This window comes from Ruditapes philippinarum, unplaced genomic scaffold (genome assembly GCF_026571515.1).
Source record: "Ruditapes philippinarum isolate M1 unplaced genomic scaffold, ASM2657151v2 ctg23_1_1_1_1, whole genome shotgun sequence".
In the NCBI taxonomy this organism is placed as follows: domain Eukaryota; kingdom Metazoa; phylum Mollusca; class Bivalvia; order Venerida; family Veneridae; genus Ruditapes; species Ruditapes philippinarum.
In genome coordinates, this window is record NW_026864815.1 from 418,752 (window position 1) to 435,764 (window position 17,013).

Below are 17,013 nucleotides of genomic sequence, written 5' to 3' on the forward strand. Positions count from 1 at the left end.
TAGCAATTTTACCGTTCGAGTCTCACGCCATCTGAGACATCCGCACTCAAGTCAATCTCATTTGTTGTTTATGTCATCTTCAATTTTCCAGAAATTATAATGAATTATTATACCTCACGTAAACGTTTTACTACTGAGTATATAGCCTCATTTGACGTCAAAAGGCGTTATTAAATAAATAACACATGGGTTTGTGGGTAACAGTAAAACTATCATCCCGAGAAAAATACTGTTGCCCAAGGCGTTAGCCAAAGGGTAACAGTTTTTTTTATCGGGGGATGTGTTTTCTGTTACTGTTACTCACAAACGTATGTGTTATTTATTTTATAACCCCAAACAATAACCGTGGTGATTTTTATGATGATTTTATTTTATTCTCTTTAAGAAATAGAGCATGTGACCAGATTTTAAACTGTTAGAAATACTGTTAACCTGTAACAGTACAACTTTCTAAGTCACATGGTACACTTCCATTAACAGTATAAATAACTCCCAGAAATTAATATTACACGGTAATAATTCGATATTTCAGCAATATTCCCCATAGGCTATTAATTTATATCGACTTAAGTAAACGTATTGTTCTAGTTCTCTCCCCTGGACGCAATCAGAAAGGCTCTAGGAGCGGTGAAAAAAAATACAACAACAAAAAAAGCAAACATTAAAATGTTGGTTCGGTAAAATAAGAATTAAAAGATGGGAAAAACACATGTCTCTCGGGTGTTATTTTAGTTCTCGGGCTGCTAAAATGCTCTTTAACCCTAGGAGATATTTGATATCTTTATGGTATCATGTTTTTAAAGTCAGTTGCCTTTGCGCTGAATTTGCATTAAATTTGACGGCACAACAGCATTATTAATATATTTGAAATATGTAATTTAACAGCATGCTTTAATTCATCAAACAGTGAATACGATGGATATCATTTATATTCATTTGAACTTTTAAATATGTATTTAACTATCTGATAATGAAAACGATGTTTTACATTTATACGAGTTTTCATGCGATTTTATGACAAATAAATATTTCAGAAAAGAATTCCGCGAATTTATAAACTATTATGATGTATAATTAAAGCAAAAAAAGTATTATAAACATAACAAAGCGTCTATAGACATTTAATTTACATGTAAGAAAGAAGGGCGCTATATATAATATTTTAAAACGATTTAAGAATGCACATAATTGTCGATACACGACGTGACGTTTTCAGAAGGTAACAAGAGTTGAATACTAGATTTCACATGATGTTTGTAAAACAATCATCCATTTTTAATTTTTTCTATGAAATTGCCTGCATGAATCGTGTTAGTATATGAAAGTACTCTATAATACATTATACATGTAGTTCATAAAATAAAGATTGTGTATAAAACACGATAGTCGTCAACTTTGTATTTAATAGTTTTTTATGATTAAAATACCCAATCAAGCTCATTTAACTTTCGTTTTCAAGCAATACGTTACATTATCAAAACATCATTGTTTGCATTGTTTAAAAACCTACAAATATAAAAAGCATACATATTAACAAAACTTAATAGTCACTGACTTGGCATTTTAAAGTTTTCTTATGATTTAAACATCCAATCAACCTCCCAATTTCTCATTTCAAGTTTCATTTTGTTCCTGTCTTTACTTCTTTCCAAGCTGCGTCTTTTCCTTTCATGCGGTATTGTGATAAAAGTGTACGGTGTAGAAACTAGCCTGCTCCATTCCGGACACACAGAACCCGACCACTGTTCAACTTGACGTTGCAACGTTATGATGACGTCATCTTCGTCTGCGGCCGGGTCAAGGTGAAATGTTATAAAATTGACTTTCTTGTTGTACATCATTAATATCTGAAATTTCATTGTAGTTTTTGTGTAAATGTAGAATGTAGAAATATTTCCTGTTTGAAAAATGTTCTACCTAAATTTAAATTTAGCGCTTTAAATGATAGTAAAAGCTAACGCGGTAAATATAAAGTTTTACTTAAACCAATGAAATAAAATACAACCCTCGCTACACTTAGACCTAAATTGTAGGGATAGGTTGATATAACTGTTCTTGAATCGAAGAATTGTCTTAATATTTTGACATATAAATGTAGCACCCGAGTCATCTTGAAATGTGAATAAAGAGTTCACAAGAATTGTTTCACAATAGAGCAAAGTTTAGCATCCACCATATAATGTATATTTAAAAAAAACAATAAAGTCTTTTTCACATACCTTTATAACATTTCTAAGAGCACTTATATCTTTTGCATTTTCAATGTAAACGTCAACGTTGCCCTCGGCTCTCCAAGCGAGTTCTTGTTCAACAATTTCCAACAAAGGACTCGGGTTGTCTGCTCCACCAAACAACAGTTCGTCCGCATTGTCATGTTTGTATGTTGCTGTTATAACAGGCACTGGAAGAAAAATGATTTAATTCTTTAATATCTATTTTGTGTATTAATTTTAGAAACCACTCTAAAATGAATACACAAAATCGCTGTAAAAAATGACACATTGAGAGATCTTAAGGCACATTCATCATCAAATAAATGTTTCAACACTCCAACAAAGACCAAAATCGATTACAGTTGCAAATGCTTGAAAAGAAGTTTTACATAATTATCTATCGAATAATCATAACTATGACATTAAATTTGTTTTGTCAATCAACAAGAACGCCGCATAGTTTTATTGTTAGTTCTTACTTACTTAACAGGGAATATATCTGTGTATTTTCAACACAAATTTTGCCGTCATGACAGGCTTGTGAATGCACGGCTGACTCATGATTTTCTGTATTAAATACAGAAACCTTATCCTTCAAAGGCTGGAATGGCGTGCTTGCCCGCACTAAATATCGTAGAATCATTTCAGTACATTTGATCACCTTTTGCTTCCATATAGCACCTGCAGATATACAACCACGTACATACAAAGGCTAACAAAGCATATATATAAGGATTAAATGAAACACACAAAATACAGATTTTTCTTAGAAACGTTCATACTAAATAACATGGTGTAAGAAAACATGTAAACGTCAATATATTTAAAGTGTGAAATAATTTCCGTTTGTTACCAGCACTCGGACATCCTCCGCACGTGTTTACAATACAGTCTTCTATTTCAGGAAGGATATCTTTTCGTGGTAGTTTTCCAGTGCCAGCAGCAGACGTCAAGCGTCTTTGCAGAACGAGGCTGGCATTGTAACGATGTTCGTTTGTTTCAGAGCAAAAGTCATCTTTTGCTTCCCAGCAATGTCTAAAATCACAATGAAATACATGTATTCAAAATGGTTCCTTTTTAATAGAACTTTATTGTTGAAACATTTAATTAATGAAACATTCAATTACAGAAATAATATTATATAGACTATATAATACGATGTAGAATATGACGAGTTTGTAGAATATAAATTAATGGGACTCCATGGACGTATTTATTTTTGGCATGATTAATGTTTCATTGGATGAAAGTCTATACCAAAAAGTTGTGTGCGAAATTTCAGATTATTCGCTTCTTTCGTGTTTCCGAAACAATTATTCTAATTGTGAAAGTTGAACCAAAATTGAAAGTTTCAACGCTCTTCACTCAAATCAGGCTTAGCATAGCACAAAAATGCGATTTTCAATTTATTTCTTAGTATATTTCTTAATTATCTTCTGTATATCTTTCTTTTTAAGTGCTCTTAGACTAGTTGATCTATGTAAGAAATTCAAATATTTAAGATTTTAGACTTTTGGACCTAAGTGGAGTTCCTTTAAGAACTTGATAATCAATCTCGTATATTCATATTAAGAATTACATGTAAATGGAAATAATTTGTCTGACTATGCATGTCATAAAGCAGTTAAAATTTACCCTTCCTCGTCAAGATCGAAATTAAAGTAAAAATAATCATCTCCTAAAACTGGTTTGTTACAAATAACAGCGTCTTCTCTAGCATAAACAACTGTGCCTCCTGAAATTTATACAAAAAGCATATTGATGAAAAATTAGTAATAAACTGATGCATTCTGTTAAACACATATGATAAAAGATATAACTTTTTTTTCAAAATGTTATTATAAAAACAACTTTCACCTAAATGTGGAACTCACTGTACAATAATTTCTGATTTAACTGTTTTTTGCTTTATTTCGTTTCAGTGAATTAACAAGAATGTAAGTTTTTAAAATTAATGTTATGATTTATATGCTACCTTTATAAATTAACGTCGCTATTTCATTCAATTTCTTGAATAAATTTGTGTTTCCACTGTCCCAAACCTCAAACGGTTTACTGTCTTCCTCAGCCATTGGTCTAAGTTCAAAATATAACCTGTCAGGTTTAGTACCGATGCCTATTCCAATGCGCTGCATACGGACAGTTCTTGCTACTTTAACCATAGCTATCGCAAGATCAAAAAGACTTTCATCATTAGATGGTTTGTTTGGCTCTATTTCAACAGCTTGACCCATTTCAAATCTAAGTTTCTCTTTATCGTGTCGTGTTGCTATGTTGTCCAAATTAACTGACCTTGGTCTGTATCCAGAACCGGAAATTACATAAAATCCACCAGCAAAAGCTTCAAATCCTAAGTCGAGAAGACTGACTAAAATGGAGTCAAGTCTAATAAAGCGCTTGCCCGGGCTTACAAAATTGCTCAATCGGAAATGCTCTGCGATGGCATTAGCGCTTGTGGAAACGTCAAACAACAAAGGTTTCCTTGATTCATTCTTTAAAGGTTCTGGATAATCATATTCATCTTCTTCGCCGAGCGGAAGTGGGACTCCAATAAGATTAACCAATGGGAATTGCACAATGTGTGTTTGAATGCCATCTTGTACCTTGACACAAACATCTAGATAGTCTGGTGAGGTATATGATACATAGTCAAATCCAGCAAGAATTGCTTTAGATGCAAACTGAGTCATTGTGAGCGATGATCCTGGTGATAAACTTATCCTTGCTGCCCTGAAGTAAAAATAATCCGTGTAACCTTGACATTTGATTGACATAATAATCATCATGCCCCTTTGCTTTTTGTCAACCTTTTATTCACTATGCTATGAATGTAAAATTTGTATTGTGACTTATCAAACAATTTCATTTGATGGATATTGCAAAAAACTGTTAAGTAAAAATTCATTGAAGTGATTCAAAACAGTATAGTCATTTTCTACGTAATTCCTTTAATCTAAAGTGTGGCCAAAATATTTGATCTTATTCAATGTTATGATGTAATATTACCTCCCTTCCATGAACAGATCTGAAGATCCGTGACTGGGATTCATTGTAAGAGCCTTTTCCACTTTTACTGAAATGAGTCATTAAATGGTAGAAAAATATATTCAAATATCAAAAGAACTGAAGAAAATAGGGTAACAAAAAAAAATAATTTCAGAATAAAATTAATTTATAGACTTTACTTATTGTAAATTCACTTATCTATGTCTTTCATAATTACTGACTAGCATAAATTACAAGAATCAACAACTACATATTTCCATTTTGAATAAACTTTTGTCTTTGCATATATGTATGACATTTATTTTTTAAGATGATTTACCATGATCCTTTGCAATGACAACAAGTCTCTGTAAGCGAACAGCTAATCTCATATGCATGGTTCGAGTTCCACACCATGTCCAGTGGTCAGATAAATCGTCCGAGGCCACACTGCAGTCTTGACACTGTCTAGTTTCTACACCACACCACGAATCAGGCGATCCTTCAGGTTCAAACTCTACATCAGACAATGGGTATTCAATCAGCCTTAAATTCAAATGATAAATTATAATTTATGACATAGCTAAAATAAAAGCGAGTTTTCTTTTCTAATTTTTTTTATAAACAAATAAATATTATCTTCTTTAAACCAATTGCACATTGTTATATTATATTATAGACTTAATAAATACCGTATGTCAATATCAGTTGCAAAAAAATAGCATTGTTATTTGTAGATTGTCGGACACATGACTATAAACTACAACAGAAAAAAACACATTGTTAGACTTATTAATGGAATTACTTAATTTGTTTTTGTTTTACCGTTTAAATCTTGGTTCATTATCCTGTGAAACTTTACCAATGAATGCACCACAAGCGTCTTTCATACTTTTTCCGGATGGATAACTCTTGCCAAGTGAAAGTGTTGGTGCTTTTCCGATGTCTACCCCAGATGTGTTGCGCATGATATTTCCTAATATGGTAAAATCATACATTGAACAATTAATGCTGACCATAAGGTATAGTTCTTTATTATATAAATCAACTAATAAGAAAGAGTTTTTCACGTAACCGCAACATTTCTTTGAAATTTGTATTCTTGTTTCATTTTGGCGATCAATATCTTTTTTCTTTCCCGATAGCAATATCATGTCACATGCCTTAAGTATAAAACAAAATTGAAGAAAAAAGCCACGATGCACTTCAAGTTAAAAGTGCATGCCAGATGTGCATGCTGGGGCATTGAGCAATTTCTGTACCATTATTATTCATAAATCAATTCTGTTAGCACCTACACAAACCGATAACAGATGTCACGCAGGCGGAAAAGTGTTTGCTTTTTAATAATAAAGTAAATAATTCAGATCTAGAGCGGTAACAATACTACATTATTCCTCATAGATATCCTCACCTTTATCAATTAGTCTCACATTTGTGTTATAAGAAGCAATTTTTTTTTATTTTCGAGCGTCTGAATCATACAAAGAATAACTTTATGATTATTGTTTGTACTTTCCAAAAAAAGGCGTTGTTATTATGAACCTGTATAAGTGTTCATGTATGCAAACAAGTCTCCTCATGAAAACAAGACAATGAAGTTTGTAAAAGAATTATCAATTATTATTTTGAAATATTTAAAACTGATTCAGCCAATCTCACCAAGATTTTCAAGCATGTCTTTGACCATTGAGTGCTCAACGTGACCTGAACGCCTTGTACGGGATAAAATCGAGCGTTTCTTCACAGCAGATTGTATTTGCTTTTTCACGCACATTGATATACTTGATTTTTCAGTTTTTACGTGAGCAAACTTCGAACATACAGCTAGTTCACTCAATCTTTGAAGTATAGATTCATCTGTTTCGACTGATGGAAACCCATTCACTTTCTTTGAAACTGGTTTTGAAATAGCAACTTTGGCGGCTCTGCCTTCGGAGAAAACTGATGTACTTCCATATTTCCCATCTGGAAAATCTGATGTTGGCTCATCCCAAGCTTCTTTGACAATTAGCTTTCCTAGCAGAAAACAAGAATTATTGTATCAAAAGAATTGATTGCTTTTACAAAAAAAAATTGGTTATTTATTTAAACTTGCATGCATTGTTTTTTTGGTTTTTTTTAAACGTCACAGAAAATAGTTGTTAATTAAAGAAAGACGTGCGTAAAGATTTATTTATATCTATCCTTTTACCTTGCATTGCGATGAGCATATGAAACTAAAATTATTTTAACACTTGGAGTCCAAACAAATATTCTGAGGTTAATATTGAAAGAAGGTTCATATCTGATTTAAAGCTTATTCTCCGTGCTAAACAATTGGAGACGTAGATGTTACATAATTCTAATAGAGTAACATTTTTTATTATGATATAAATTTGGTTCCGAGTAAGGTAAGTAAATCAATTCAGATCATTTGACATTTAATATTTACTTTCAGGCCATTCAGCTTCTACGAATTTAGCAAGTCTAGTAACAGAAGTAGCTAGATCTGAGTTCATCATTCTATCAGCACATTTGTTGTTGTCATCGTTACCAACCACCTGATATGAGCAGTTTACACACGGGTTTCCAGGTTTTCCACACCATGATGATGAGGCTTCTTCAGAGGTAAACAGGATAAAGTCTCCCCATAGTTGATGTAGTCTGTAAATGGAAATGTTGTTCAAAATATATAAAGTGCATGTTGAACTTATTTCAAGACATGATTCGGACATTATTTAAATATTTTGAATTATCAATTATTAAAATCTGGAAAAGGTGTGATCCCTCGGAACCAACAAAATTACAATGATCCCTAAGGACCAGAAAAATATACATGTACTTACACTTAAGTGAAGTACGAGATAACTTTTACAGCTGTCACACGACACTTATGAAGTATTAAGATATTGAAAAAATGTGATCCCTCAGAAGCACTTGAACAACAAAATTACATGGAAATTGCAGATTGATTGAGTCTGTACTTGGGGATACTGAAAAAATGCAACATTACTCACGCCCCCTAGCACAGGCTTAGGTAATTTTTAATCTTCCACACATGATATTCTGGAATCTGTGATCCCGAAGGATCATTTTGCATATTTGAATTTTTGTTATTATGAATATTTCTGTGAGGAAAATCGGGATGGCTTCAAACCTCTTAAATCTGTCATCTCCTCTTACAATTGGATTACTTGGTTCAAGACAAGCTATCTCCATCACCTCGTCTGCCCTTATATCAATCGGACCGTGACAGTCAGCATGGCAATTGAACATCAATGGATGGTGTAATATGTTTAATTTCCTAGCCAGGATATTCATAAGTTTAACATTCCTGGAAAAAAAGTCAAATATTAAAAAAGAAAAGCATTTTACAGTAAATCCTGTCTAAAAAGCTTTGAATCAGATTCAAGTCAAATTTTAAATTATTCATTTGAGTGCACTCGCTCTCCTTTATGATTCAGATTTTCTTCATGTTCTTATAGAACGGAAAGTACATGGTTAAGAATAAGCTAAAGTCGAAACGACAAACAAAGATACCAGATGTGGATCCCAAAGGCATCAACACTAAAGTCTGTCTCAGCAACTGTTATATTACTATCAATGCTAACAGAGCTATTGTAACAACGTGCAACACTATCTGTGGTTGAGAAAACATTCACTGTTGGTCTTGTACTGAAAGGGAAAAAGTAATATGAAAGCATAACATACAATAAAAGAACTTTAGTGTTAATTTCAAATGTTTTTATCACATAATTTTTTTTTCAACTTTTACTGAAGCGGAAGGGTATATAATCTATAATAGTTGTTCAGTGTCTTCAAACTTGTATTTGAAGTTAAATAGAAAAGACAAAATATCATTATTAAAATAGAAATGCTGTTAAGTGTGAGATAAGAAATGAAATAAACAGGTAAAAAGTGGACTAGTTTTGCACTGTGCCATGCATTCTACATATTTTTTGTTCTATGTTTAATTCAGGATATAAACAAGTAAGTACTTACAAATTCGAAAAAGTTGAATTAGATAAGCTGGTATTTTGGTAATGCCAGAATAGATATCATGATGAAAGATATGAAAAGAGCTTGTTAAGTTTAACACATACCTAACGTGTATTGGTGGACCAAGGTTCATATCTACATCTTTCATTGCCCATGAAAGAGCGGGAAACACAGTCATGTTCTGAAAGAATGCAAACGTCGTATTCATTGTACCATTTGTATCAACATGCTGGCTTGATGTCATCACGGTCCAGTTGTAAGAGCTAACGTCGTTTTCTGACGGTTTTCCTTCCTCAAACTTTTGAGCTGTGGAAATAAAACCATGATTGCTGTAAAAACTGAAACTGTTTGGATTCTTTGCATTTAAAAAATGAAATAAGATAAAAAGTTTGGAAAGGGCATTGTTTTAACGAAGCATAAGTGTTAGTCTCGTTTATTTATTCATAGTGTTCTATTGTGTTCATACTTATCACAGTCCGTCCATTTATGCTAAAATCTCCGTTGTAAATCGTTGCCTGTTTCGTAGTTGTCTTTAACTGAATGTTTGATTGGCTTGAGTAGTCAACAGTCAATACTATGGGAGGAAAGGTTTTAAAGTTAGCTATTTCTGTCTGAAAAATCTGAGATTTTGGATTTTTCTGGACTGTCCCTGTCTTTGTAAGGCTTATCTCTTCATCTGTGTACAAACTGTAAAAAATAAATCCCCATATTTCACAGCATGTATCGTCTAAATCATGAAACATATTTTTACAGATCTTTATTTGCTCTGAATAAAACATTTAACAGTGCAATGATTGTTTTTTATGTTTTTAATAAGTGTTGTGAATTAATGAAATAAATTTTCATTCAATAAAACGATTAACTTCATTGTGTTTGCAATCCTATATGCTTAACAATGAAATAAAACGATGTTTTCAAATAAAAACCATTCTTGAAACAAAACATAAAAAAAGACTTTTGTAATGTTTTTTGTTAGCTATGAGAGATAATAATCACAGAAATATCGTAGTATATAAGACATTAAAGGCATCAGACCCGTTACCAAATCTTATCAAAATAAAACAGCACAACCTCGCTTTACTTTAATAAAGGCGGCTATTTAAGTTTTTGAAACCAGAACTATATCTGCACAGCACTATACAAATCATCTCAAAAGAAAAATACAAAAATTTCAAAAGATAAGTGTCTTCAAAACGGACTTGTTTCATAGTTTGTTGTTTCCTAGTTTGTTAAAGTAAACAAATGGATAAATTAAACAAATTCAGATGTTTTAAGGGAGTGCAATGCAACATTCGCTACACCGATGCTCTTTGTCCAGATGTGAAACATTTCCTCTTTATTTGGAAACAACATGTTTACACATGATTTAATTTTAGCCTGGTTCTACGATATTAAATCTCGGTAAACTACAAACAGTTGCACAGTCCATTATTTGTATACGGAGATAAAAGCATTGTATTTCCATTTGAAGAAAATGTATAGAATTTTTTTTTGCAACATAGCCAAAAAATAACAATTGGTTAATAAGTGTAAAGTTTGTGTATGTGAATGTTTTTATGTACTTGTATTTTTATTGAGGACTCGCGAAAAAAAGCATTCCACAGTTAACCATGCGTCTTGTTCGCAACCGAATCAGGAACGGAGATCTTAGAAACACAGACAGACAAGTTCTATATCTGATATCAGAGGGAACAAGTATACGTATACCATATTTTATTTGCATATCCCGAGTCATGTAAACCTTAAGATCAAAGGGGGCTATTTAGTTATTGTTTAGATTTGTTAGACAATATTTTATGTATAGTACTTCTTTGAATTGACATGTAAAACATTTTGCTATCTTTCAGTTTAAGTTACAAAGTACCTGTAGTTCTGCTGGACATGCGTGTTCAGATCCATCTCCATTGTATATTTCTTGACGACAGCTTTGTTGTTCACTTTGAAGACTTTCAACTCACTGCATCAAATAACAAGTGTTTGACATATTAAACCAATATTGGGCTTTTAATACTCAATAAGATTGATAGCTTTATATCCTAAAGTGTCATCTTATTAATGCATTTGAATAATTTTGAAAAAGGACGACTTAATGTAATTCAGTTCGTTTAAAATTTGGTTATGAGATATCGTCCAGATACAAAAAAGAAACAAATGAAAATTTAACAAATACTGTTTTTGCAGAAGTTATGCAGTAGTTACATTGATAATTTGTTCACTTACAAGAAATAAGAGATTTGACTGTAACCATGGCAACTAAAACATTTGAAAAGAAAGTCTTTTCCGTCATATGTAGTGTTGTCATCTGTGTCTACTGTCGGCTCATACCTGCCTTTGTTTTTAAACAAATTGATCACTTCATCGGTCTGAAACAATGTCAAACGTTTTACTAATATTATTTGATCGACACTTCAGATTGATATAAAATATATTTGACAATGAACGCGTGTAAAATCCGAAATAATATGATCTACGAAGCTGACAATCTAAAATTTAATTTTCAGTTAGGTTCTTTTAGCGATGATGCTCTATCGGTTTCAAGTAAATTCGTGCGATCATCTACCAAAGCCACATTTGACTTTTAAAATGGCACTCACCAGATTCCAAATGGTTTAATTTATATTTCAACCAGACCAAAATGACGTGTCAGTACAAAAACAAGATGATGTTTAAATTTCAAAATAAGTTTATATACTTACTTGATTGTCATGATTCAAGTTAAATGGTATGTTCTCTGTGAACGAAGCATTCCAGTCAACTCTGTTGAGCACTGTACGTAGTGGGTTAGACAGATACCGCCTGTGTCTACTGGGAACCAGGTTGCCTTGCTCGTAGTGAACCCGGATATCAGCTCTCTCAAACATATCCAAGGGACTGTAATGTTCAATACTATATTTCTAGTAAACAGGTGTAACATATTAATTTTTATTTTAAGGGAATTAATTTCTTTTTAATGTCACTAATTGTGAAAAAAATGTTATCAGCATAAAATGTATATAGCTATGTACCTTATAAAATGCATTTAATTCAATTCTTGCTTTAAAACTATTTATGTTGTCAGTTAATTTTTAACATTGAGTGAATCGAATTAAAGCATCACTTTACCCAGCGTCTGTCGTATGTAACTCGATGACATAGTCTTTTGGACGTTTTATTGTAGCAACTTTAGCGTAAATGGTTTTGGATTCCGGCTTTAGGACGTTATGAGCGCAGCTCCAGTTGCTACTGCCGATAACAAGTTGGCCAGGTTTCCATGACGTAACATCAGGTTGGTCTTTCTTGAGGGCAACGAGAATTTTATTTCCTTTGCACAAAACTCTCTGAGACAATGATAAAACGTTAAAGTATATACTTAAAAACCACAAACGGTTTTCAAATTAGGGAGACCAACATTCAACCAATACCACGGCTTTAAGGGTTTACGCATCATTTTGTCGTGTACCGCTGATATTTTATCATTCTGGGCGCATCGTCGTATCATTTTAGACAAAGCAAACATTGAAAAAGAGCATGCTTGATGGAAAACGACTTGAAAGACACCTTTGAAGTAAGTGTGTTAATATAAGTGCCTTTACAGAATATAATGATCATTGAGTGTTATATTTTATCTTGTTTATATCAAGGAATTGTTTGATTTCTGTGTTTTAATGAAAAGAGCTAGGACAGGCTTGGAGAAAATGACCATTTTAAATACTTTTAAATTGAAAATTTTCTGTTGTCAATTAAAATATTGATTAAGTATTACTGTGAGTATCACAGAATATTGCACCCAAATATAAGTTGTTTAATTTTAAAAAAAAGTCCTACAAGCATGAAAACTGATCGATTTCTTCGTACAGTATCATGGGTCCGCACTTAAAATTGTGGCACCGTATACATTAGCTCCAGACGTGCACTGCATCATAAGGATTAACGTTATGCTGCATTAACTTATTTGCATTTATTTATTGTTACCCATCTGGGGGACCTCTAGAAGTATATTAATCATTTGAAACACGGAGCAAATGCAAATACGAAAGATGCCGCAGTTCTAGAGGCAAACCTAGTTCTAGTGTGTGCCCGGCGTAAACACATGGGACCACGGTCTTATTTGAAAGAATGTCAGTAAATACAATGGATGAGTTAAAGATCCAACTCGTGACCTCTAGACTGAAACTATAGTGACTAAAATTCTTAAACACAGTGCCTTTCACAGTGCAGCAACATATATTATGACATATAAATGTCACAGCAACGTAAAAAGATTCCGTATAGCAGAATTTATTGTGATTAAGGTAAATGTGCATTACGTGTTAGTCCAATTATTACAGATAATACAAACTATGTTTGTTCTACTCATACACCCAGAACAATTTGGTAAGACCACAATGAAAACTAGCCTTAAGAAATTTTAATACTCGCAATGTACAGGTTCATGCGGCAAGGCCAAGTGGTTTGCGTGTCGGACGTTTAATCCTAAGACCGCTTGTATATACGTGAGTTCGAACCCCGTCAGCGGCCAACCGATGTTTCCTTTAGCAAGAAACATAACCCTCATTGCTTCGTCCCGGTTGGTCTCAAGAAAGGATTCGAGAGTGATTTATAAAGCTGAAGTTTCCTTCACAATCTAACTAAAATATGTATGTGTAGACTAATGTACAGGTTGAGTTTTAACAGTGTTTTATGCTTTTACATAAAACATCAATATTTTAAAAATGATTAATACATTGTTGTGTTATATTGATAATACTCTATCAACAAATAGAGTACGAGCATGCCGACACAGAAATTAATACAGGGGGATTACTCAATTGTTGCCACCTTTCTTAAAGGTCCATTATGCCTGTTTATTTTTGCCATCTTGATACAGTTTTGAAAAACATACTCATTTGATAGATTCTCGAACTATCTTTTGTTCTGTTGGAAAATTGGTATAATTATAGTGAATAAGTATTTTGTATGGAAGTTAAAATACTATTTTGTTTGCAATTTGCTACCTTAACCCTTTACCACATATATACGCGAAACAACGCACTTTCGACCCCCCCCCCTTTTTTTAGGCCTGAAATAGTGAAAAAATGTCCTATTTGGGCCCCAAACACATGTTTTCGTTTGAGAAATGTTGCTAAAAAAGTGAGCACTTTTTTGGCGCCGCCCCCCATCCAAAAGATACATCAGGGGGTTGCCAAAAATTGGGGGGTTTGAAGGGGGGGCGGAGTCCCCCTCATCGCCAAGAAAATTTTGGACTTGTGAGGCTAAAAATGACCCCAGGTCGATCATAAGGTAACGTGTAACCAACGCTGAAAAGCCTTTGACTCTATCTCAATCCCTTGAGAAGTTGCAGCACTTTGAAATAAATTTTGATGGAAAAAATCGAGGCAAAATAGTGATTTTTGGCAATTTTGAGATGTCCCCTCGTTGCCATGGTAACGGGAAATTTAATACTGAGCATGCCGTTACAAAGGCAATGGTCCAGTTAACATTTGTGCCAAGTTTGATTAGTATTGAAGCATTTTTCATAGTTTCATAGCAGTTTGAACTTGTAACAGGAGGTTTTTCAGTGAAAACGGCCATTTTTCACAATATGCTCATGGGGGAAAGGGTTAACGATACATCACTACATGTTTGGCGCTACTTTTTTCAGCTGTAGAACTCGCGCTTTATCCATTATTTAAACAATTTTTAACACATGTTTGACATTTCTAAAGAATTAAATTAAAATATGGATTTTTGAGGTATATTATGCCTTTAAAGGGTCATTTCTTTTCTGTAACATGCGTAATTTGTGTGTCCTGTCAATTTGTTAAATATCAAACTTTTAAATGTAAAAAAGAAATACTGTTCTAGAATTATAAGCTGTGGCTTGCTTGTGTGTTGTACATTGTATTATGTGTGAGCTAAAGTTCAATTAATGATATCAGTTTCCTAGTCTATCAAGAAGTTGAACTTCGCAACATACATAAAATACAACTGCTGAGAAAGCATATAATTTTTTTTAAATAGGAATTTGCCTATCAAAATTTTCATAAATTCTACCTACAATAAAAATAGATAAAAACGGTTACACATACATGTATGTGATCAGCTCGTGTCAATGTTTTTCTGTGATCATTTGACATTCCGACAATTTTACTTTCGGAAAAGGATATAAAAAATGTCCGCATCAAGAACACAAATGTGTCATATATATAAAGATGTTTTCATTAGTTTCTGGTTATAGCAGCTAAATAGTGTTGCAAAATGTTTGCGCACATATTTAAAACATTCAAACTTTCCGTATTGTATGCAAACTCTCTAAATAAAATTCATTTTAGCAAGAAAATTTCGCATTTCTGAACTTACCTCTTGACCTTTTCCATGCGTGCAGGATGATAAATTATCGACGGTACGCGGAACAATGATGCATAAATCCTTCACATCGTGAATACATCAATAATTAATGCACTATATGAATTTTAATTTGCAAAAAGAGATCATTTTTCAGAAAAAAATGTGACTTGTCATTTGAACGATTCTAATCATGCTTTTATTGAGTGCGGATGAATATAAAAAGCTTTAATATTTTGTACTTTAAATAGATAAGTCAAAAACTGTTAAGGAAGTAGTAAATAATAACAAATACATATCCCTGTAACCATGATAAATATATTACAATACATACCCGATAAAATAATGACAAAAAAAATAAATTAAACTGTGAAGGAACATCAAGTTAAGAAAGGTAAAACAAACTACTAGTGAAATAATTGATAATGGTTTTTCATCTGGGTATGAGATGATTTTACAAAACTGGTAAACTTTAAACCTCACTACACAAGGAGGAAGAGGCGATGTTTCCGCTTTTTTTAAATTTCATTACAAAAACGATAGCCAGTGATTTTTAAAGAAAATTTGAGCCGCGTCACGACAAAACCAACATAATGGGTTTGCGACCAGTATGGTTTCAGACCAGCCTGCGAATCTGCGCAGTCTGATCAGGATCCATGCTGTTCGCTATTAGTTTCTCTACTTGTTATAGGATTTGTAAGCGAACAGCATGGATCCTGATCAGACTGCGCGGATGCGCAGGCTGGTCTAGATCCATGCTGGTCGCAAACCCATTATGTTGGTTTTGTCGTGACGCGGCTCAAATGCTTTCTTTTTTTTCTCCTGATATGATTAAATCTAGATGTAATTGTTCTGTTGACTTTAGAATAAAATAGAAAAAAACAACCTTCTAAATAGAGTACATTGTATATCGTTATTGTATTGTTTTGACAAATATCAACTTCTTATCACTATGTTTCCAGATTCTTAAAATTCATGTCTGAGGTGTTAGGACAGATTACTCAATCAAAATTATTCTATAATATACTACAACAAAATAAACGGTATAGCTTACAATTGATATAAATTAAAACGTTTAAAATTTACCTTTACTGCAGGTATTTGGTCTAGATCTATAATTGCCGACAACTTCCCTTTACTTTGAAGAGTTAATTTCCCACCAGTTTCTGGTTCTATGTAATGAATGTCATCATTAAATTCGGAACCATCATCAGTGACGGCGGACCCAATACCGACAAAAACAGTCAGTAAAAAAATGGCAGATTGCATTTTCAATCCAGATTACTTATTTTAACATATCCTGTTTTAAGTTATTTCATATTTTTAATGCGTTCAACTCTGAAATGCTGCTATCTAACTATTTTGTACAAATATCCAATAATTCAAGTTGTCAGTCTCGAATTGAACCACTCTTAACCACGTCAAATTCCTTAACCAGTTATTTAACCAGCATTTAAACATGCTGAAACTGGTTTACCGGTTATCTGAGGAACTGCTCAACGCGCACAGGATCTTCCTTGTTGTATTTTAA

The 17,013-nt window shown here is 32.9% G+C and overlaps 1 protein-coding gene across 1 annotated transcript; it reads right to left on the reverse strand.

The window, feature by feature from the left end:
• Window positions 1-1,383: 1,383 nt before the first annotated feature.
• LOC132726934 (uncharacterized) lies at window positions 1,384-16,897 on the reverse strand. Its single transcript, XM_060712349.1, has 20 exons — window positions 16,569-16,897; window positions 12,282-12,496; window positions 11,876-12,050; window positions 11,400-11,542; window positions 11,044-11,136; window positions 9,646-9,866; window positions 9,284-9,485; window positions 8,721-8,855; window positions 8,338-8,514; window positions 7,633-7,844; window positions 6,861-7,217; window positions 6,024-6,174; window positions 5,539-5,744; window positions 5,220-5,286; window positions 4,189-4,943; window positions 3,849-3,948; window positions 3,067-3,248; window positions 2,697-2,894; window positions 2,220-2,401; window positions 1,384-1,847 (listed from the first exon to the last, which is right to left on the reverse strand). Exons 1-20 carry the CDS (start codon window positions 16,749-16,751, stop codon window positions 1,575-1,577), a joined length of 4,227 nt encoding a protein of 1,408 aa, XP_060568332.1. The 5' UTR covers window positions 16,752-16,897; the 3' UTR covers window positions 1,384-1,574.
• Between the last annotated feature and the right edge of the window lie 116 nt (window positions 16,898-17,013).